Raw genomic sequence first — 24,432 nt, 5'->3', positions numbered from 1 at the left:
AAGGCAGCTGGTCCAAGACTGCTAAGAAGGTAGCATCAGAGTTCTTCACCTTGCTCTGTGCTCTTTTTCCCCTCCCCCCACTCGCTGCTAAGTCTTCGTGGGTAACCCAATTTTGTTACGGTGGATTTGAGGGCTTTTTATCTCGCCATGTGACCTGGGAAATCCAATTATAAAAGCCCAAGATGGCAAAGATTAATGACTGGCCAAGCAGAACATTGAACCCAAGCTGTGGCGCCGTGTGGTATAGGGGAAGATGCTTATGCAACACGAGGATGTAACATAGCAGCTCCCCCAGTGAGAAGAGGCTACGACGTTTGGGGATTTTTAGTTTAGAAAAATAGGTGAGTGAGGAGCAGGCAACAGGAAGGATAGTGTATAAAATGGTACTTGGTACAGAGAAAATGGATGTGGATGAGCATTCCTCTGTCTCTTATAATATTGGAACCTGAGGCCATCCAATTAAGTTGAATGTGGGAAGATTCAGGACAGATAAAAGGACATCATTAAAACTATGGAGTTCGCCCCCCCCCCCACAAGGTGTAAGGATGACCACCAACTTCAATGGGATATGACATGAAAAATAAGGTTATCAATGGCTGTGGGTCCTGATAGCTCTGTATTCTGCTTTCAGTATTGGAGGCGCATATTTCTCAATAGCAGCTGCCAAAGAACACAAGTGGGAGTGAGCTATTCCACTCCTGCTGCTTCTGAGCTTCCTTTTCACATCTGGTTGGCCACTGTGTGAAGCAGAAGGCCTGCCTTCGATGGGCCTTTGTTCTGATCGAACAGGGCTACTCATAGGATTGGATGCTAACAGCTCTCTCTACTTACGTACTAGGCAAGGATTCCACATTCCCAAAGGAGGCCTCATAGTCAGCTCCTCCCCTTGGAGGCCTGTTGGGGGATTAATTAATAAACTAATAGTTATTATTCATTCGATTTATATTCCAAATGCTCAGAGCTGATCATCACCGTCAGTTTATTTGTATTCCATTTTCTCACAAAATTGTGCCCAAAGTGGTTCATAACATATTGGGTGAACAAATATAGCCATTCTCTCTCTCTCTCTCTCTCTCTCTCTCTCTCTCTCTCTCTCTCTCTCACACACACACACACACACACACACACTTAGAAATATAACACTAATAAATAATTACCAAAAAATCAATCCACACAAGTTTGTATAAAATAATACAAATTAACCTAATTTAACAGCTTAAAACTAACCAGAAATTTAAAAAGTAGTATACAAAGCACCCACACACTTCAGATGGATCTTTTCCCAACAGTTTGGACCCAATCTGATGGGGAAGGTGGCTTATGAATTTGTTGAGGCCCAAATGTACAAGCTAGTCTCATTTTGGCAGCTGCAACCCAGTAAACTTAATAACATTTATCCCCAACAGGTGCCGCCTAGGGACTGACCATGGAGATGGCATCGCTGAAATGCATGTGTAATTAGATGCAGCTATTTCTGTTCCTTTACTGCTCTTCTCCCCCACACAGTCAGTCAGGAAGAGTACAGAATTCTGACACCAGTCTTCTCTCGTTCACCAAGGAAAAGGTGGCAGAGCTTCCTCCCTCCCAATAGGAAGGGAATAGCAGGAGGACCATGCCTATGCAACAACATCTTCAAGGAATGCTTTGGTGCTTTTCACATGAACTGCCCCATAGGCCTGCCTTTGCCATCATCACAGCTTGTGAAAATGTGAGGTGACCCCCCCCCCCCCCACACACATAGTGGCACAATGGCCAAAATAGATGTGCTGCTCAGCATATTAGGGGAAGACGGTGGGCTTCTGGGTTTTGTTTGCTTTTCTGTTTGCATGGAGGAAAAGAAATGAACACTCGTCTCAGTCCTAGAAGCAAGCATCAGCCATTGAAACGGGTATATCCTTGTGCACAGTTTCTGGGCATTAGGGCTGGGATAAACGAAGAACAAAATGCACTCCTCTCTTTCCTTTCTCCTCTGTGCAGCCCTGGCTCTTCTGAGGAATAAGATAATTCGCTGAGGTGGGGAACGAGTGAGTTTAATCCTTAAGTGCTGGCAAGCAGAATCGCACCCGCTAATCATGCTTCTCTCCATCCTGCTACTTAAGCTCTTTAAACTGCTGGCTTTGCTCACAAAATCCTCCCCCCACCCCTCCTGCAGCAAACTCCTACATCTTGGGAGGTTTGCAGTTCTAGAAGGATCAGGAGATCTCTATGTGCACTCTCTCTGTGTGTGCTGGGCCGATGCCTGTTGGAGGAGGCCTTCTTAATACTCCCAGTCTGATAACCCCACTGACAGGTGTTCTCTCCAGCCACTTTCCCCACAGCCCTATACTCCACCCCCCCTTCTGTTACATACCCTCCTAACATTTCTTAGATGAAAACAGGGACATTCTGTCCTACGTCAGGAAGCCTCATTCTCACTGAACACATTGTCTGTCTGTCATTGAATCTTATTTTCAATTAATTGGATGCATGCCCTGGAAAGTGATTTGGCCGAGCACTTACAAATGCACTGCTGATGTCCACTTATTTCATAGAACCTTTGTGTTAATGGAGTCTGAGTATATGGTGCCAATTGACTAGTACGGTACAACTGAATACTAGCAGCCTCATACCCAGCATTACTCAGGAATTCTAAGAAACCAAAAGGTCATTGCAGTTTTGAAATCAGTACTTAAAACCCACACAGTTTTGAAAGGTTCATGCTGCCATCTCCATTCAAAACACCATCCAATTGTATCCGGGGTATAAATTTTGTTGTTGTTATCGTCATCGTCCAAACACAGACAAAAGCCTGTTCCTTGATCTCAGTTCAGGAATAATCGTGCAAAATCTGGTTACACTACCTTAAGAGGTGCACAACAAATAACTTTCTAAAATACTGTAGATAGATAATAAAACGTTTGCTTTGAATCGTTTGATCTTAAGTAGTTATAGGAAGAAGGGCATGTTTATAAGATAGATCAGAGAAGCTAGGGAATGGAGCTGCATGAGCCATAAGCTTTAGAATTACTATATTGGAAAAAGTGAGGGATTTGTTCCACATTAAGCCAGGCTTCCCCAACCTGGTGCCCTTCATATGTTTTTGGCTGCAAATCGCAGCGCATGCTGCCCGGGACTGATGGGAGTTATGGTCCAAAACAGATGGGTGCCCATCTGCATCTAAAGGCATATTGTGTTGCTTCAGCAACACACAGATCTTCCTTTCTGAATCAGGAAAAAGATAGTAATATGATGTGTATCCTATCTGGGCCACTAATTGTTATATTCACCTACCCCACAATTAGAGTCTGGAATTAGATGTTCATAGAAACATAGAGTTGGAAGGGACCCGAAGGGTCATGTTTTATGTTTTATTATGTTTTATATATTCTGTAAGTCACCCAGAGTGGTTGGGGAAACCCAGCCAGGTGGACGGGGTAGTAGCAGTAATAATAATAATAATAATAATAATAATAATAATAATGATAATGATAATAATAATAATAATATCTAGTCTAATCTCCTGAATGCAGGAATCTCAACTAAAGCATCTATTACAGATAGCCATCCAACCTCTGCTTGGTTTTTTTTTTAATTTCTTTGGAGGTTCTGCAAAGAAAATCCTAGCCATTTTTTGGTTGAGGTGTGGGGAGAAGAAGGGAAACAGCAGGTATGTGCAGGTATGTGCAGGTATGTTTTCCTTCCATCCTTTAGTTTAGCAGATACTGCATTGCCATTGGGTAGAGAGGGAGTAATGGAGACTGCTATATAGTTGGGGCACAGTTTGATGAAGCTGAAAAATCTTTAGGCTTCTGCATAAGATTTTGGTCACATCCACATGAGTTGTATCCAATGCTGGTCCTACTCAGAGTATATCTGTTGAAATTAATGGACCTCAGTTAGTTAGGTCCATTGATTTCAATGGGTCTCCTCTGAGTAGGACCAGCACTGGATACACCCCAATACATTTGAAGCACTCGTATGCCACTTTAACAGGCCTGGTCTCCCTCAAAGTTATAGTTTGTTAAGGGTGTTGAGAGTTGTTAGGAAACCCCCTCATAAAGCTGCAATTTCCAGAATTCTTTGAGAGAAGCCATGCCTGTGAGTGCTCAAAATTTATGGCATGCACAGGAAAATCTGGCATCCAGTGGCTGCAGCAACATTTACTTGGACCAGAATTCTTTGTAGCCCAGACAAATTCTCTTCCCATAAGTCTTATCATTTTGCTCATTTAAGAACTGCAACTGCTGCTTTTTAAAGGGCTAAAACTATTCATAGGCTATTATATCAGTTTCTCCCAGGTTTCAGATTAGTGTGTTCCCAGTACCAAGTGCTGGAAGATAAGATCTGATTTCAGATATTACTTCAACTGTGGGCCCACTAGGTGGTCTTGCACATATGAGGATCTGCCAGCCTCAATTTCTGTATCTTTTAAAAATGGGAACGGTGACCCCACCTTCTGGGTTGCTGTGGAGAACAACACTGCAATATGACCTCCTCTGAACCCCCCCAAAAGAATTCTGTGCACCGTAGAAATGGCCCCTGGGAATTGTAACATTATGAGGGGTAAACTACAACGCCCAGAATTCTTTGAGCGGCGAAATATCCTTTGAATGTCCTTTATTTTTTTTAAAATCAACAAACAATTTGATGGAAAGACAGTGTGGGTGGTGATCAGGGGAATAACTGTTTGTGACCTTGGACAGATCATGTTGCCTCCTCTGCTGGAAAAAGGGAGATTACCTTTTTTTGCAGAACCCTCTTCCTGACTACAAACGCAAAAACAATAGATCGGAGGATGGTAAATGTTGCCAGGTGAGGGGTGGAGAACAGCTTGGCTGGGAAACCAGGGGGTACAGAAGGGTGTGCTCTACATTAGGCCTGTTTTGTGATCTAGCGATGGCTCAGTCTCCAGCTTTTTCTCCCTATGTGTAGCACATGCTCACCTCCCAGCTGCGGATTATTCTACAGTTTCGTTATAGCTCCTGTATATTCCAGTCGCCATTCAGTTATTGTTATATTACCTGCTCCCCTGGTTTTGCTGTAGAGTCAGTCTGTCACCAGGCCTTGAAAACAGCCACATGTTGGTGAGCATGTGGAATTCCCTTTGCTCGGAGCTGGCGTTCTAAAAATACCCCGTTCTCAGTCCAAGGATTAAAGTGATTTCACAAAGCAATTGCCTGAAACAGGTTTCTAATCCTGACACTGAAATTTGTTTGTCTTAATTTATGGACCTCGCTTAGCCTCCCTTGATTTCTGTGAGGGGCGGAGACTGAAATAGGTGAGGAGAAAATAACTAGTAGCAGTAAACACACGAAGGCAGATGGAGCATTAGCGTGGAGTTGTGTGGTTGTGAAGCCTCCTAAATATGTGGATGAAAAATTAAAATTAATAAATATTTCAACTGTGAATAATAATAATACTTTATTATTTATACCCCGCCCATCTGGCTGGGTTTCTCCAGCCACTCTGCACAGCTCCCAACATAATAATAATAATAATAATAATAATAATAATAATAATAATAAAGCGATAAAACACCAAACATTAAAACAGCTTCCTTAAACAGGGTTGCCTTCATATATCTTCTAAAAGTCAGATAGTTGTTTATTTCCTTGACATTTGCTGGGAGGGCGTTCCACAGGGTGGGCACCACCACCGAGAAGGCCCTCTGCCTGGTTCCCTGTAACCTCACATCTCGCAGCGTCGGAACTGCCAAAAGGCCCTTGGCGCTAGACCTCAGTGTCTGGGCTGAACGATGGGGGTGGAGACGCTCCTTCAGGTATACTGGGTGGAGGGCGTTTACTGCTTTAAAGGTCAGCCCCAACACTTTGAATTGTGCCTGGAAATGTACTGGGAGTCAAAGTAGGTCTTTCAGGACCGGTGTTATGTGGTCTCGGCAGCCACTCCCAGTCACTAGTCTAGCTGCCGCATTCTGGATTAGTTGTAGTTTCCAGGTCACCTTCAAAGTGTACCAACAGTCCTCTATTTTGAAGGGCAGTCAAGAGGACAGCCCTCTATTTGAGAGTGTCCCAAGTCTGGTTTAAAGAGAAGGAATGAAAAGGGAGAGCAGAAGTTGCCCATCAACAGTTAGCATCTCCTGGTCATCAGACTAAACAGGCACAGGGTGTCTTCCCCACTATGACAAGAAGTATTGTATTTATATTTAAATTATAGTAATTATTTTTAAATTTGCACATATACTTAAACATTACCATATACAAATATTATACAGATTGGGGTCTCCTTTTTTTAAAGGATGCATATCTTCTTCTTTTTGGTGGTGCAGAACTCAAATTGTCCTTGAAGTGTTTATCAGCCAGGTCGTAGCTCCAGTTGATGGGAGAGACCTCTTTCATTGGCTATTTGCCCCGATACCTAAAAATGGAACCTCACTAATTGGAGGGAGGACTGCTGCGTGCTGGGTGTCTCAGAAGATGATGCTGTGAATAGTAATATTTGTATCTGCAAATGCATTTTTGTATCTTAATTGTCAAGATTTATTCAATAGTTTTGTACCTTATCCTTTACAAATGTTTCCTAACTGAGTTTAAGAAGTTTGTGGGAAGAGCGAATACATTTTATTCTGTTTGTTTTCTAAATTACTCCTCCTTTCGGCTGGGAACTTGAGCAGAGACATCCCTAGTCTCCCTTGTAGCTTTGCCTAGGAGCTACATAGCAACCTCACCACATTTGCTGCAGATGTTTATACACATACACACAGAGGGAAAGGGATCTTCCACAACATTATTGCTCAATATAAACTTTCCAGTCATAAGGAGACAAACCACTAAGGGGACAAGTGTCACTTCAGGCAAGGTCTTTCCTGAACCTCAACAGTAAGGAAGAGGAAGAGTTTGGATTTGATATCCCGCTTTATCACTACCCGAAGGAGTCTCAAAGCGGCTAACATTCTCCTTTCCCTTCCTCCCCCACAACAAACACTCTGTGAGGTGAGTGAGGCTGAGAGACTTCAGAGAAGTGTGACTGGCCCAAGGTCACCCAGCAGCTGCATGTGGAGGAGCAGAGACGCGAACCCGGTTCACCAGATTATGAGTCCACCGCTCTTAACCACTACACCACGCTGGTTCCCATTCCAAAACAACAGTTCTCTTCAACTCCCACCTACCCCATATCCTCCTCTTCCTCCTCTTTAAGGAGATTGGGAATCCTTTCCTCCATCCCTCTCCAAAGCATCCTTTTCTAGAAGATTATTTGCCAGTCCCTGTGCTTCCATGCCAACACGCAGCTACACAGTGTCCCTTCCTGCGCCTTCGCATGGCAGCTCTGCCCAGGGGTGCCAACTTGAATAAAATATTTATCAATTACAAGACACGGCACACACACCATTTGATTGATTACGTAATTGATTACAAGACGTGGCACATAAGCCTAGGTCCATGAGTAGTGAACGTGTGTGTTGTAAGATTTTATCACTCTACAAATGCAGTGCTCTAGTTAATCATGTCTTCCTAGGTAGATGCTTCAAGGAAATACCCTCTAGCCCCGACTGGTGGTTAACCTTATGCAAGAGAACCTAGGAATTGCTAGCTATCTGCAGGGATGAGTCTATTCCTCGTTTTCCAATGAAAGGTAGGGTGCATAAAGGTAAAAGATGCAGAAGCAGGAAATGAACAAATATGTTCTTTCTTTTTTTAAAAAAAAGATATTTATTAAAGTTTTCAAAAAGGTTACAAAACGAAAAAAGAAAAAGAAAAAATACAAAGTAAAAACAGTTAAAAACAATTCAATCCTTCCATATCTTATCTTTCATTTGCTTGTTCCCCAGACCTCCTCGCACCTCCCCTTTTTGTATTGCAGTTCAAAAATATGTTCTTTCTTGATAGCAGCCAAAGTTTTAATTGCACAGAACTTTTGAAAGGCAGAAGCCCCAGCAATGAAAGACGGGAAGATATTGGAAGTAGCTGTAGATCAAACTAGGAAAGCTAATTTATTGGATTAAAAAAAGGGTAGTAGAATCAAGGAGGTTTTGAGACAAATTATTTTGAAAAATATAAAAATCATTGTAACGGCAATATAGGTTGAGGGAATTTTAACTGGACAAACTTAATAAACGCCTAAGAATTGATATTATATTTGTGGATGTAAAATGTGATGTACAGTACTTAAAAGCTACTTGACAGAAATGTCTTGTCCTGTGCATGAAATTGAGAATGTGAGTATATTGAAAATGTATGACTGGTAATATTTTGAATTTATACTGAAATAAATGAAAACACAAAAAGGTGGCAACCCACCAAAGAAGCATTTTTGCTCTTGGCTGGTCTGGTTTGCTGACCAGGACAGGGTTAATCCTCCCCCTCTCATCTGAAGGCAAGCAGAACTGGTTGCACCTGTGATGCAACCCAGCAGATATTTTGCAACCTCCTGACCATGAAGCTGATGCTAAATTAATTTTCCTTTAGCTTTGTACCTTACTGTCCAGATCTGATAAGATTTGCTGGCGCCAATCAGAACCAGTGTTGAGAACAACATTCTGAACAATAGGATCTTCGCTAGAACAGAGAAAGTGTGCTAGTGCCTTTTAAGTTCACCTGTAGCTTGAAAAACAGAAAGATTTGTGCTTCCCCTATCTGACATGCTCTCTTGAGGACTATGAGTCCTGGTGTTCTTGAGTGCATAAGGAGGAGGGTGCGATAAAGCACAATAATAACAACTGGAAACATTTATTCTAGTGAGAAGAACCAGTGCTGGTTGTAGGAGTTAGAGGGTATCATTTTTTAAAAAACAGACATTCATTTTATAGATTTCTTTTTATTTATTAAATTTCTGTACCACCCTTCATCCGAGGATCACAGGAAGATTCACAACATGAAAATACATAACAAGCAAAAATAATATCCCACCCACACTTTAAAAGGCCATGGATTGTTTAATTAGCCAAAGACCTGGGAGAAGAGGAATATTTCTGCCTGGCATCTAAATATTGAAACATAGGTTTATATATAAATATATTGGGTTGGATTCAACACTAGCAGAAGCCAGCATAACAACTCCTTCTAGTATAATGGGACTCCTCTTCTTCCTCTCCTCCCCACACCCCTGTGCCCTCTCCAAACCTGCTTGGGTCAGGAGAACCTCCAAAATGACAAGCAGGGGAGGAGGGAGCTCATTCCATCTGGCAAACATAAATGTTTGGGCTGACGGAACAACTGCCTTAGCATGGTGCTGAATTCCACTGGTAGATTTCCAGATTAGTGCCAAAATGCATAGGTCCTTGTTCATCTACCCCAACTCAGCAGGCCAACTCTGACGGGTGGGTTGCCCCACGAACCTGTTAAAGTTGGCCCTTGGGAGTGAAGGGGGTAGGCGGTAGAAACACTGCCCAAGTTTTGTGCTTTCCGCAGTGGAATCTCTATCTTCCCCTCACCGAATGTTGCGTTTGACATCAGGGGTAGAACAGGTAGGTGTGGTTTCAGGACAAGGGCATGAATGGAGCCAAATGGGGACCCTTAATGGGCCAAGTCTGACCCGCAGGCCAGAGGTACCTCACCATGTGTAAACCTGCATGGGAAATATCCTTTTGGATGACATTTTTCTGGCCTTTTAAAGTAAAAAATAACCTTCAAAGCAAACTGGTCTATTTACATTTGCAGCTATGTTGGTGTATTAGTGAGTTTAAAAAAACAGGAAAGGACACATTAACTTGCTTAGGACCAATCAAAAGATTATAAAATAGTCAGGAAGCTCTGTAGGACCCTTTCTGAGGCTGGATGTTTAAAAATAGCAAAAAAAAGCAGGCATAATGGAAAACACCTAAGGTGAGCCATTATGCAATTCCAGAAATGTAGAAAATGTTATTTCAGAACGAAAATAGAAACTTTTATTTCATGACTCATGAGACTGTGGTATGCTGTGTTACAAGTTTTTCTAGGGCTTACATAAAATGAAGCCTTAGGAAGTCAGCTGATGAGGGGCACATCATATGTGGAAATTGTTCAGTTTGGTTGTGTGTTTTAGAAAATGTGTTATTTATTGTTTATGACAACTTACGTTGTAGTCATGCATTTTTTGATGTTGTAAGCTGTCTTGAGCATGGTTTGAACTGTGGAAAGGTGGCATACAAATAAATTATGTATGTATGTAGGACAAATATATTAGAGTGGCATTCAACCAAATTTTACTCCGAGTATCTGAGGGACAGTAGATCCACCGAAATTCATGAACAAAATTACTCTATGTTCATTCATTTTAATATATCTACTCTGCAGAAAACATACGTTGACTACTATCCTTAAACTCCAGATTGTATGTTGTACAGTATAACTTTTGATAATATTCACTGTGACATGCATGATTTAGGGAGCGCTGCAGAGCAATTCACACTCTGTGTGAATGCCTGCGCAAGATGTGGAGAACACTGGGTTGAGGCCAAGGATTACTAGGAAACACAAGGATACAAATTCTTTTCCCACCATGATAGAAAGAAAATGCCCACATGAGTAAACATGCAAGTTTTATGAAAACTAAAAGTGCAAAACATTTTTAAATGAAACCAGATGCTATTGTGTTTATTACATTTTAATGTCAAAGCTGTATCTGTGATTTCATTACTTGGTCACTCTCCCATGGAATCTTTATTGTCCTTGATATCATTGAATAAATAATAATTATTGTCTAACTACAGGGGATTTATTTCTAAGTATGATTATGATTGCAGCTTGATTCTGCCTTTGTTTGTGGTTGTACATGTCCTCTAAATCCCTCCCCACTCCCTTCTTTCATTCTGTACTCTGGGGCAAGAGGACGGTAATCTAGGTGATATGTTAAGCAAGACATGTTGTTCTGGATTAATTCAGAATGAAAAGGAGCTGTTATTCAAGATGAATGATGTCCCTATGACTAAAAGGGAAGGGCACCAACACGTAATTTATCACAACACTAACTCCATTTTTTTAAAATGCCAGGAAACTTTGCTGTTGAGAAGCCCTGCTGGGGAGGACTGCACACTTCACTTTCCAGAGGGACAGCGGTTTGTTGCAGCAAAAACAACAGAGTCTCATGGCACTTTAAAAGATCAACGAACTTATTCTGGCATTAGCTCAGAAGCCACCTCATCAGATGTGTGAAGTGTTACCCAGAGTCACAGGTTATATATACAAATGGTGAAGGGATTCTGAACTGCGAGGTCAGACGAAAATGAAATGCGGCAAGTACAGAAGGGAATCTAACACTGGCGATTGGGTAAACCGTTGTTGATGATAAATCAGGCATCCTGGCACTGGATGAGCTAATGAATAAATAAAGCGTGTGTGCACGTGATTGAACTTTATCCTGACTCAAGTCACAGTTGTTATCGCAGAACCTCTCAAAGAACTGCAATTCGGCGCTTTCATGTCGCAGTTTCCCTTCTCAATTCCTTCGTTCAAGAGGTCAGTTTCAAGAGGCACACACCATGCCTTGTGTTAAGTTGTGGGTGAACATATCAGACAACACAGCGATTCTTCAAACAGCTCTTGTTTATTCACAGGCCAGAACTGAACTGAAGGGTTCAGCCAGCCTGCTTATATAGAGCTCCACTAGAACTCAGCAGTAACCATTTTCCATAACTATCCAATCACTGAACGTCACTTTCAATCCCTTATTTGCATATGTGGACCTGAGTGAAAACTACAGTAAACCCCCGCTGGTCCAGGGTGAGAACTTCAGTACATAACACCTTGAAAGGACAGCACTTCCCCCCCAAAGAACCCCAGGAACTGTACAGTAGTTGGCCAAGGGTGGCTGGGAGATGTAGTGCTTTGAGGGAGAAACTACAATTCCCAGAGGATTCTTTGTGGGGGATGTGGCACATTTCGCGCCCTTTCTTGACTCGCGGCTGACTTCTAGTTACACCGCCGCGAGATGGCGGCACTTCCACAGGCCGGATAAAACTCCTTTGTTCGGAGCCGCCGGCGCCGGCCACGGGGCGGGGCTTGGGCCGCCCTACCTGTGCGCCACGATTTGATTTTGCAATGCCGGCATGCCCAGTGGGTGTAGCATCTTAACTTCTGCTCTTATATAATGCGGCTGCTTCTCCTCGGAGCCACTGACAGCAGCACTTTCCCCGCCAGCACTCGGCCGCCCTGAAGCCCTCAGCCGGGCCAAAATAGTTCCTCGGGCGGACCTCTCAGAAAGAAGCCGAGCACTTGCTCCGGGGTGGGACTTTGGGCCAGGAAGTGCTCGCGAAACGCCCCCGCTCCCAGGGGCCGGCTTCCTCTCCAGCTGCGGGGCGGCGGCGGCGGCTCAGCAAGAGGAGACCCCACTCAGTTTCCCGGTACCTGCCGCCCGACACCTCCGCAGGGGCCGCGATGGCTTCAGGTAGGACGACGCGAGGGCTTTTCCGCGCCGCCGCCAAAGCACCTCGGGTCCGCGAACTGCTGCCCCGCAGACCCTCCTCCTTCCTTACCGCGCAGCCCGAAACTTCATCGGGCCATGCCTGAAAAAAAGCGGGAGCGGAGGGTGAAGGCGGCCGGAGCCAGAGGAGCTCCTGCGGGCGCCCGTGCCCCACCAGTTATCCAGCCCAGCAACGCGGGCGGCTGCGCACGGTTCAGATCTCCAGGGCGGAGCCGGTTCCAGGCGAAAGAGCTGGAAAGTTTTGTGTGTGTGTGTAAAAAGCGGATGTAGCGAGCTGAAGTCTTTCCTAGCAGATCTCTTGCGCAAGGGCAGACGTTTAAAGGCGCCGTGAAGCAGGGTCGCTTGGCCAGAGTGTGGGGTGAAGGCGACGGCTACCGTCCGTTGCGCTCGCGGGGGAATAATCGTAGTTACCCGGAAACTCAAGTGCAAGGGCTGCTCCGCCGCCATTTGTCTCCTGTAACCGACTTCCCTTCCCTCCCCCCAAGCCGGCCTCTCTCGCGTGCAGCCAGGTTAGCTGCTGGGCTCCACAGAAAAATGCAAGATGTCCCCTCCAGCCAAGTTTTCCCCGCCGACCCCCCCTAAGTGGCACTTGCGGAACGGGCTGGTTATGCAAACTCGCCCACCCCCCAGGGCAGGGAAACCGGCTGCGATTGGCGCTCCTCGCATGCCGCTTCCATGCCCGCAGCGGATCAGGGCCGGGAGCGCCGCCGAGGATGCCGCGCCTCGGCTGCAGCAGACGCCGCCTCCGCCCGCCGAGCTCGGTGCGGAGGGCGGCGCTCAGCATCTTCGCAGGAGCCGCCGAGCCCGGCAGGCCTCGGAGGGGGAGGAGCCAAGCGTTTCGGAATCTGGTCCATTGTGCCAAGTTGGCCTGTGTTTAAATGCGAAGGGGGGGCCGTCTGCGCTCCCTGCCCTGCCATCGCCGTTTGCTTGGGCCGACGGCGTGGTCGAGGCTGGTTTTGAGGCAGACAGCTTCCGGTAGAAGCGAACTCCTGGAAAAGGGGTCTGGCTGGTTGCTTGTTGCGGAGGGAGAGGAACCGAGAGCCTTTGAAGCTCAGTGCACAAGCTAGCTCGAAAGACACTCGCATGTCAAATCCGTTGATTTCCATCAGTATCTTTTAATACATTTCTGTGGTCTTGTGGGATCCAGTCGCCTCGGTTTAACCCGATTATGTTGCCGACTTTACATTTCATTTAACCCTTTGGCGTTTTCTTCGAAACCCAGGAAGAATGCCGCAATTGCTCTTGCCCCTTGGGAACAGCAAGCCCGGGAGTGTCTAGAATCCCGTTTTTGCCATCGGGCTGATAAGATCAGGATCAGGATTTCGTATATTCGAAATCGCGTTAACACTCCTCACTTTTAACAATCGGATGACTACCGATGGTGATATCGCCCCCTCTGTAATGCAAACTGTACTTCCAGGTAGGAGGGTGCTAGTGTGGAATGGAACCCGGGGTGGTAGTTATTCTGGATTAATTATTGCTCGTGGGGCGTGATCTCGTGCGTGTGGCCTTCACGGTGCAAGGAGCCCAAACGCCCCGCACTAAAGGCGGGGTTTGTGAGCCTGAGACTGAAGCAAGGCGGGGGGAGGGCAGCGGTCTGGGCTGCCTGCAAGGAAACCAGCCGATCCAGGGATTCCCTGGTGCCTGTTCCCTCGGAAGCAAATCCCCCCCCCGATTCCAATGAGACTGACTCCCAAGTAACAGCGGACAGGGATCGCAGGCCTCCCTGACGAATCGGGGAGCAGACAAGGTGCGCTCTAGCGCAGGATCCGACCTCGATCCTCGGCTTAGGAAGGCGGGGGGGGGGGCGCGTCTTTGTCCACCCCCGGTCTGGGAGGACCACACTCCATCCATCAGCGGTAAGAGGCGTGGCCTAGCTTAGTCCCCGCCTCTTTCTTGAGCTCGGCAGCAGCGCCGGTTCCGAGACTTCGGTGGAGCTTCCAGGAGGCAGCAAAAATGTCATCTGGCGCTGGGCCCCCCAAGAGCGGATCCCCGCTGAGGAAGCGGGCCAGTCTTCAGGCTCCCATCACAGGAGGTGAGCAGGGCGTGGTACTGTCTCCTTATCCACTAGAATGCTGCTATCAAAAGAGAGAGAAGCTGGGAAAATAGCAGAATGCAAACGACCCCTTTTCCTTCCGAGTCCAGCCCCCATTCCTTCACCCTATACTGTTTTTCGGTTATGTGTTTTTTCATCTTTAAGCAGATGATTGCTCCTTTATTATTAGGCTGTTTGTTGACCATGATAGGGAGACAACAGCATCATCCTGTGCTTTTTTGCTCAGAAACAAGTCCCGCTAAGCATGCATAGGATTGTGTGAGAATTCAGGGACCAGAGAGGCATGAAGAGTACACGCGTTTTGAGGCATAAAATGGCAAATCTATCAGAGAGCTTCAGCATCCATGTGCCACCCTTTCTGTGTGTTGTGGAGCCCCGTTCTAATGAGTGGAGCAGAAATTTGGAAAGCCAGATGCTTGGTTGTTGGATTAGGACATGCTTAACTATCTGTACAGTGGAGACTGGAGGTGTTAGAATGCTGAATTTAAAGCTGTTGTTGATTAGGATAATGTAGTTACACTCTGTTTTTTGGGTTTGGTTGTTTTGTTTTTGGTTATTCTGTATACAATCCTTTGGAAGGCAGCAGTACCTGGGATTCCTTCTAATATCTTAGATTTTTTATTACAACTGACATCCTAGCTGGGGGAAAGGCATTTAGATCTGCCCCCTTCCCAACAGATGCGCCAGCTAAGGGGAGGATGTTTAGATTGCCCACAAAAAACATAGCAAGAACGGTGAATTTCCTGTGTAATACAACACATCTGAAAGATATCTTGCCTCACCTTTCCTAGTTCCTTAGATTCAGGCTTACTTTTAATCACAGCTTGCCAGAAATTTGGTGTGGTGTGGTGAATGCAAAATAGTAATGCTCAATTTTCTTCTGAGCATGTGCAGAGAGCGTGCCATTTCTAGCGAGCCACCTCCAGCCAGCTGGAACATGGAGTATGGCTAGGTATGTGTAAACCCTGGATCCCCTTTTCTGAGAAGTTCAGCACTGTCTGTACTTTTCCTTTCTTGGCTTCTGCCTTGTTGCTTAATTTGAGGTAAGTGGGCCAGTATCTGCAGTGCTTTACAGGTTATTTGTGAGAACTGGAGAGAAGGAGAGAAGGTATATCCCCAAGTTTGACAGTTTTACTTTGAGTATTTTGCCTCTTGGGTTAGATATGTCTTTTGTAGGAAGCATGGGAGTCCTTGCGCATAAAAAGCACAGCCTCCTTCATGTGGGAGTACATCTGCAGTGTGTGGGTATGTAGGAACTGCAACTGCAGGATAGGGTACGTGGCATTTGCTCCTACTGAAGCAGGCTGCTGCTCCATATGGCTGTCTGTCTTGTATCCTTATGAGCTCCTGGGCTCTCTTCATTTGGAGCTATGAGTGCTCAGGAGCTGATACAGAACATACAGATATGTCCAATATGTGCATACAGATTGTTGTTGATCGGTTAGATAAGCTTGTGATGTGCATATGCACGAAGGTATATATTTTTGAGAATGGGAAAATCATGTTAATCATAAGGTGCCTGAATTGAATGGTTGTTTGTGGATAAAAGAAATACATATGTTTACACATTGTTTTCCTCTTTTTGTTTGTTTGTTTTATATTCCTAAAATGTCTACCGTCTAGATTGCCTAGGCCTGCAAACATTGGACACTTTGGAATTATTGCAGGCACTTCATAGTCTTTCCTTTATTTAGACTGGAGACGAGGGTCTTGAATGGGGTTTTCGCCTCAAAAAGCTATATAGTAACGCTTTCCCTAAAATATAGCATTCCTAGTAGCCCGGGTCTTAATTCTTCCTGAACTGCATTCTAAGGACTCTTTTTCTTTTATTTTACTGGCCCTTGACTGAGCATTTGTGGCCAGTAACATAATAATTAATAATGCTGTTCTAGGCTGTTCCTTTTATTCCCCACTTGCTTCTCGCCATGAGGTTTTGGGTACCCAAGCACATAATGAAAATAGCAAGAGCTTCCATTGGGGAGCACTTGCTTTGCATGTAGAAATTCCCAGGTTCAGTCCCCAGCATCCCCTGTTAGGGCTGGGAAAGACTGTTAGTCTGAAACCCTGGAGAGCTGCCAGTCAGTGATGACAGTATTGAGCTAGATGGACCAATGTTCTGACTCTGTGTAAGGCAGTTTCCGATGTTCCTATAGAAATGGCCTTGGGTTTGCCTTCTGTCCCCATTCCTGTAGTAAATGGACAGGATTCTCTTATCCCGATTCTGTAGAATTCCTCTGGAATGTTTTAAGAAGACAGACTAGCCTGGAGAGCTAGCCATCCCAGTGTTGCAGCTGAGGCGGCTTCATCCATTCTCCCATCAGACACTACTGCTATTGCTACTGTGAAAGGAGGACAGATCTAGGTTTTGTTTTTAAGAAAATCTTTGTAGCTTGCCTTTGCTGTATATTAATTAAGAAAACTCCCGATATATCATACACCAGCACATGAGGGAGTAAGCTTTGGTGTCTTCCTTTCACTGCTATGTGATGGTGACGTTAACAATTTGAGTTATCCCACATATAAATGTAAGAAGAGGGTGCTCATCTAGTCCAGCATCCTGTTCTCACAGCGGCCAACCAGATGCTTATGGGAAGCCTACAAGCAGGACCTGAGTGTAACAGCACTCTCCTCTATTGTGAGTTCCCACAACTGGTATTCTGAGGCATGTTGCCTCTGCTAGCAGAAGTGGAACATATCCCTGTTGGCTAGCAGCCATTGATAGCCTTCTCCTCCATGGAGTTGTCTAACCCTTTTTTGAAAACCATCTGTAGTCAGAAGTGTGTTAGGACTGGCTTCTGTCACGTCGTTCTCTGTACGGTGCAGATAGTTTTTAAGGTAAAGGGACCCCTGACCATTGGGTCCAGTCGTGACCGACTCTGGGGTTGCAGCGCTCATCTCGCTGTATTGGCCGAGGGAGCCGGCATACAGCTTCCGGGTCATGTGGCCAGCATGACTAAGCCGCTTCTGGCGAACCAGAGCAGCGCACGGAAACACCGTTTACCTTCCCACCGGAGTGGTACCTATTTATCTACTTGCACTTTGACGTGCTTTCAAACTGCTAGGTTGGCAGGAGCAGGGACTGAGCAACGGGGGCGAACTGCCGACCTTCTGATCTGCAAGCCCTAGGCTCTGTGGTTTAACCTACAGCACCACCTGCACCCCTGCAGATAGTTTTTAAGCTGACACAAAACGCTTCATTACATTACACCAGCCTGTCTGTGTGCAAATCAAATGATTTTGCCGGTGCTCTTCAGAGTGTGAGATAGTCATGGCATCTTTTTCTGCCCTACCTTTGTTTCAAGGTGTGTGGGCAGAATCTCTAGGCCCTTTCAGCATTTGTGGAAGTAAGCTCTGAAAGAAACAGCATGCTTCTTCCTATGTTCTCTAGTACTTGAGAGAATACCATTATTACCACATTGCAACTGGAAGTAAAATACTTCTACACAGCCAAGACCATTGTTAAGGGACAGCGAGGCGTGCCTGGCTGCTTAGGGTGTCACATTTTAAAAACAGCTCGCAAAATGCCAGACGTGATTTCAGTTGTTTTCTCATCTGTACTGGTACCCTTACAATTCCAGTTTCCCCCCTCCTCATAGGAGGAATAATGGCAGGGCTGTGTATAGTGTTGTGCATGTCTATAAAATTGTCACACGAGCACAAGATCTGATAGAAGGTGCAAATCCTGATTTGCCGTTGAGCTTAGTTTTCACTTAATTTTTTTTAAAAGCCTGTTTCTTTAGCCCAGGCCTGGAGACATTCCAGATGTTGCTGGACCACAGCTCCTGTCATCCCTGGGTCTGACAGCTGTCAATGCCGAATGGAACTGGCGGGAGATGGAGTCTAGCAACATCTGGAAGGCCACAGGGTCCCTATTCCTGCTTCAGGATTTCCAGTTTCAAGGAGCTGGTACTTTAGTGCCCTAAACAGCTTTGCATCATTTCCTCCTTATTTTGTTTCAATACCCTTCATTTCTCGCAGCATTCACCCCCTGTCCCCCCGTCAGTCTCCGGAAACATCATTTTTGGATTCAGAGCACAGTGTTCAAACTGAGCAAAACTGTTTACATTTTCATATATTCTAATTGCAGCAGTTGGCTTTCCTAGGTTACTTTAGTGTAGAATTTGAAATCTTAAAAAAAAAAAAACCAACAGAAGTGCATACAGCCCTTGGACGTAACTGTGTAGTAGAGTCTGTGCAGCACAACTGCTGTCCCTGTCCCCATGCTCAATCTTTTTTATCCATCAGTGAAACTTAATTGCATTCACTTTGGAGCAATTTGGGAACTGTCCTGTCCTTGACTTGTCCAGGATCACACAGAAACAGGGCATGGCAAAGGTTTGCATTCAAATCTGCTGAGTCTTTCACTCTAACCACTGCAGTCAGCTTTCCTTTGTTAAATGACCCACCTTTGTCCCCTAAAGCTGTGAGGTAGTGGAGCCCTGTGCATGTACGGGACAGATGGTTTTGTTGTTGCTGTTCTCTTGTTTTCCTTACTGTAATAATATTTGTTCTTCGGGAGGAAAGCATGAAATACAAGGGAAATAAACTTACTACTTTTTTTTTTGAGATGCATGTTATTTTGAAAAGTATAGGGAATATTGGAGAAACAGGATGGAAGCTGCCCACAAATATATATATATATATATAGAGAGAGAGAGAGAGAGAGAGAGTGTACTTATAACCAGCAAAATTAGAGCTATCAGAGATCTCCTAGCCACTTTAAGTCTATGTATCTGAGGCAACAGGGAAATGTTAAATAGCAAACTGATCATGCTCCTTGCCTTAGTTTCCTTTGGGCAGGCAGAATATTTTGAGAATCTCATTTAAAAAAAAATACAAATAATATTGACTAGTCCTCTTGGGAGAAAATCCTGAGAAAATAATCATATTTACTCTTGTGGTCCTCGTGGGAGTAAAATTCCTAGAACAGCATGATCATACTGTGTGACCTAAAAACATTTCTCAAAAGCAAATATTACAGTCACATAACAACCAGGGGATGCTTCTTTAGCTATGAATCCTGGTGGTAATAACCTCAGGCTAAACAGTGGAGAAGAGGACTGACGTGCAGAAGGTGAGAATCGTTCCCAGGCTTCAAATGAGAGGTGACTGCTAGAAAAGATGAGACAAGCTGGGGACCAAACTTATTAGAGGGTGCTAATAAGGACTTGGGAAATAAGGTAATGGGGATGCAAGAAGAGATGCGTTGACATATTGAGGTGCAAGGGCAGACCAATGAAGGATTTGGGGGTTCCAAGCATGGGATTGTGAGTGGTGGTACAGCAGTCAAAGGCAGGAAATGGAGGGAAATGTGTGCTTTAAAAGAACATTTCATGCCATGTGGAGGGATCTGGGAAGTGTGGGATCCTCTTTCAGCTTATTTATGTGCCAGAGAGAGAGCATTTCAAAATTACTCTATTGCTAAATCTGCAGTAAAAGGATGGCGATGCTCTTTTGTTTTCTTTAGAAATCTTACAGCGCAGTTCTGTTGTGCAGCAACGTTAAGTTGAATTCTAACCTTTTGTAAGTGAATTTCCTTATGTTTCCTCCTCCCCTTTTTGTCTTTTTAAAATTTATTTAAAACTGTTTTAAGCTGCCTTTCCATAACTCAAAGCAGCTCACAGCGAATATTAAAATATAGTAAAAATGAGCAAAACATTATAATAGTGAAGAACAGGGGTTGTATAGAAAAATAACTGAACTTTCGAAATTAAAAACTGGGTGAAAGAGGTATTGCCTTGGCATTAGTGCTTTTTTAAATAGAAAAACAGGTGCTGGTAGTCATCATGAAGTTGTTACAGTAAGTGCCACACTTTTAACATTTTGGAGAAAGGTGCCGGTACTGCATACCCCTGAGTACCCCCAGAAAAAGCACTGCTTTGCACCCTTCCTAAAAGCCAGTAAAGAAGAGGGTTTTCTGCTGCAATGGAGTAACATATGTAAAGCCCTTGACCTCTTGCTTTTAACCACAGTACAGAAAATGGGGACTACTTAGAAGCAAAGCCACATGGAGCAAGCATATAGTTGTTCATTGTTTAGCAGGGTATTTTAGTTATTGTTGAGTCACTACTGGTCAGTTGAGTTTGTGCTCTCTATTTTTAGTTCTGTAGCAGTTAAAAAGTGTTTTTCCCTCCTGTCCAACTAATTCAGGTAAAAATAAATAAATGAAACTCGAGTAATAAACCTATAAATAGTCATGGATACACAATAGCTTATGGTCTAAGCCAGATGTTGGAAGAGCTGCTGTTTGGAAGAAGAATTCTCTCTGGGGTGTGGTGACAAAACCACTGAACCAGCCGTGCAAATAAGCCCACAAAAGTTACTAGCCTGCAAAATGTTTTGAGCTTGCAGGTGGGAATGATGGAAGGCTCCCCTTCTTCTCCAGGAGCCCACTACGTTCCTATGCTAAGTGTGGCAGAATATAGTGCAACTCCAGTGTGTGCCCCTTGTTAACTCTCCCTCTGTTACCCTCAGCAGATGTACATAGCACAGCACAGTTTTAAAAGGGAGAAGGTTTCCCAGTGAAATGTTGGAAACCCCTGCAGAATGTGCACCATGTGTCAGTTGTGTGATCTGAGAAAATTGTCTTGAACAGAAGATTTTAAGATGGGAGGCAAAGAATGCCAGATCCTTTTGATTAAAATCAAAATTATATTTCCAGAGGTCTAGGCTGCCTGCCCTCCTTTTGTATGTATGACTGCAACCCTCTTTAGTCTGCTGTCATAGGGTTTAGCCATCTAGCCCAGGGGTCAGCAACCTTTTTCAGCCATGGGCCTGTCCACCGTCCCTCAGACCATGTAGTGGGCTGGACTACATTTGGGGGTGGGGGAAATGAATGAATTCCTATGCTCCCAAAATAACCCAGAGATGCATTTTAAATAAAGGTACACATTCTACTCATGTAAATTCTGATTCCCAGACCGTTCTGCAGGCCAGATTTAGAAGGCGATTGGGCCACATCCGGCCCCTAGGCCTTAGGTTGCCTACCCCTGATCTAGCCTAACCACCTGCTTGATGTAGGAAGTCCAAAGCTATAGTATTTCCAACAGAAGAGAAAACCTAGGCTTACTGAAATAGGGTTACTAGGGAGTAGCACCCATATAAAATAGTTAGCCTTACTTCTAAGTAAATATTTACAGTGGTACCTCGGGTTACAGACGCTTCAGGTTACATACGCTTCAGGTTACAGACTCCGCTAACCCAGAAATAGTACCTCGGGTTAAGAACTTTGCTTCAGGATGAGAACAGAAATCGTGTTCTGGTGGCGGGCATGGCAGCAGCAGGAGGCCCCGTTAGCTAAAGTGGTGCTTCAGGTTAAGAACAGTTTCAGGTTAAGAACAGACCTCCAGAACGAATTAAGTACTTAACCTGAGGTACCACTGTATAGGCTTACACTGTTAGTGTCTTTTATCCTGTGTGGGATGTTTTTATTTTCTCCCTGGTTGGTATAAAATTATTTCCATGACAACAGGCTAAAACTTGCAGGCAGAGTTGAGGATTGAAGCTGGGTCTCCTGTCCAGTATTGTAGCCCTAAGGCCACTCACAAGTCCACCTGATAGACCAGCAGGATCTTAGCTTTTTCTCTCCTCCCCCATCTTTATTTACACCTAGATAATGACAGACATATGCATTCGCTGGATTTGTGCTGTTCTAGTGCACAGAAGTGTTTTGCAAATCTCACTGAACACTCAGTACAGTACAGTACAGTGTTTTCTACAGTATTTTGATTTTTGTTCCCCTTGGATGATAAGAACTAATTGTTTACATTTTGTTTACATTCTGTCTTAGATCTTGCTTAACTTTCAGTCATATTGCACATATGCTTCTTATTTGCCTGCTGTGACTTTGTTGTCAAATCAAAATCAAGTAATAATTCCAAATTTTACTAAGCAACAACAACAACAACTGTGGAAAAGGCATCATTTATGCAGCTTCCATCATTTCTCCAGGGATTTATTTTGTCATCTGCACAATGCAAATAATCCAGAAACAGGAGACTAATGTTTGACAGAGGGAGTTAAATGCCTCTTCCTCCGCCTCCTCTTCCTCCTCCTCCTCCTCCTCCCTGGCCCACAGACTTATTATTCAGTGTACTTCTGTTGCTTCCAAGCATCTGGCTCTAAGGCTGTTTTTGTCAAGCTGCTGAAATTCATCCAACAGCCATTCCCACTCCAGTACAAATACTAACACTGAGTATAAGGAAGGTCTGTGTAAATATATCCCCATGCTTCATGTATCTTTTACAGTGGTGCCCCGCAAGACGGAAAACCTGCTAGACGAAAGGGTTTTCCGTTTTGGAGGCGCTTCGCAAAACGAATTTCCCTATGGGCTTGCTTCGCAAGACGAAAAAGTCTTGCGAGTTCCTTCGGTTCCCCCCCTTCCCCCCCTTTTCCTAAGCGCTAAGCCGCTTATCAGCTGATCCACTGATAAGCCGCTTAACAGCTGATTGCCAAAAGCCGCTAAACCGCTAATAGCGCTAATCCGTTAAGCTGTCAATGGGCTTGCTTCGCAAGACGAAAAAACCGCTATACGAAGAGCCTCACGGAACGAATTAATTTCGTCTTGCGAGGCACCACTGTATCTGCCTCATTTGCTTGCAACCCCAATAACTGATATATATTATTTATTATTTAAAATACAGGTGTTTCTCACCTGTGGACATAACAATATTGATAGGAAAAAGGTATTAGCCATTCTATTTTGAAAGGAATTGGCGCCAGTCTTTAGGTGTCAATCTCCTTAAAGGCTCGGCTGCTGATCTATAGTTCTCTACCCCTCCCCCCCCATATTCATTTGAAAGAAAGCTATATACCTACAAAAATAGTTTTATTTATTTAGGAAATAAATACAAAACTGCTTAATTAAGGAAAATATTTAAGCTGTGAATAATAAAATAATTGTCAACAATACACCGATAAAAGCAGCATTTTTGTTTTTATTTTAGAAACAAGCACACACACAACACTATATCTGGATAGGCTTGCTGAAACAAAGAAGCTAGCTGGCGTGTTAAATGGTATAGGGAGGGTGCCTGCCTAATGTCAATAGGCAGGGAGTTCCACAGGTGCTGCCACAGTGAAAGGCTGACTCCTCCCAGATGTGGAAATAATGAAGTTTACCTCCACGGGTTTCAAAACCCAGCAGTTCAGACTGGAGCTTGCCTCTGGGGATTTGGGGCTTGGCTGCTCTGGTGCCATCCCTGAAAACGCATTTCACTTAAGGGCTTTGTGAGCAAGTACCCCTCCCGTTGCTCGGTCCCTGCTCCTGCCAACCTAGCAGTTCGAAAGCACGCCAGTGCAAGTAGATAAATAGGTACCGCTCCAGCGGGAAGGTAAACAGCGTTTCCGTGCACTGCTCTGGTTCGCCAGAAGCGGCTTAGTCATGCTGGCCACGTGACCCGGAAGCTGTACGACAGCTCCCTCGGCCAATAAAGTGAGATGAGTGCCGCAAACCCAGAGTTGGCCACGACTGGACCTAATGGTCAGGGGTCCCTTTTCCTTTACCTTTTTACCCCATTGGGTTGGATTTGGCTCTCTCAACAAGAGGTGTGGGATCCTTGGGCAGACTGTTGAGAACTGGAGGCAGTCTGTGTAAGCAGCATTGGGGCACTGCTGCTGCTGCCGCCACCACTGCCTTCCTCAGAAAGAGCGCGATCACTGGGCAGGCTTCCAAAACCTGCTGCCAGTCTGTCTTCAAAGGATCGAGACTGAGGAATGACATGCCCATCACTGTCACCCCTGAGGCCCTTCATCTCTGTGACAGCAGACTCTGAGCACAGGCACCTCCATTACGTCCTGCGGGATCAGGAAAGGACAGCTGCTTCTCATAGGCCATTTATTGTTCTTAATTAACCAGCGGCTGCAGCTCTTGGAGACAAAGCTTACAGGCGGCTTCTGCCAAGACAACCTCCATCCTCGTCACCACTGAGCTGCAGTCCAGTATGCAGCACAGCTTCGATTCTTCCACTTCCTCTGCTTACCTTGGAACCCAAACGAGATCTGGCTTGGAGTTGTCTTAACACACCTGGGTGATGCCAGCAATG

The 24,432-nt window shown here is 44.8% G+C and overlaps 2 protein-coding genes across 4 annotated transcripts in view; one reads left to right on the top strand and one right to left on the bottom strand.

Annotated features, from left to right (window-relative positions):
- Positions 1 to 5,206, bottom strand: part of GNAT2 (G protein subunit alpha transducin 2) — a 24,015-nt gene extending 18,809 nt beyond the window's left edge. Inside the window, exon 1 of the mRNA XM_028733870.2 lies at positions 5,001 to 5,206. The gene's annotated coding sequence lies outside the window, so the exon portion shown is untranslated. The remainder of the gene's footprint in view (positions 1 to 5,000) is intronic.
- A 6,595-nt stretch (positions 5,207 to 11,801) lies between these two features.
- Positions 11,802 to 24,432, top strand: part of AMPD2 (adenosine monophosphate deaminase 2) — a 50,697-nt gene continuing 38,066 nt past the window's right edge. The window contains exon 1 of one of the 3 annotated variants that reach the window (XM_028733865.2): positions 11,802 to 12,297. In XM_028733865.2, the coding sequence (XP_028589698.2) occupies positions 12,288 to 12,297 (10 nt within the window). In that variant the 5' untranslated portion in view covers positions 11,802 to 12,287. Of the gene's footprint in view, positions 12,298 to 13,678; positions 14,369 to 24,432 lie in introns of those variants that run through there. The other 2 variants (XM_028733864.2, XM_028733866.2) reach the window with 2 other exon arrangements.

This window comes from Podarcis muralis, chromosome 5, assembly GCF_964188315.1.
Source record: "Podarcis muralis chromosome 5, rPodMur119.hap1.1, whole genome shotgun sequence".
In the NCBI taxonomy this organism is placed as follows: domain Eukaryota; kingdom Metazoa; phylum Chordata; class Lepidosauria; order Squamata; family Lacertidae; genus Podarcis; species Podarcis muralis.
Note: the sequence above shows the minus strand (reverse complement) of the source record. Positions and strands in the feature narration are given on the sequence as shown.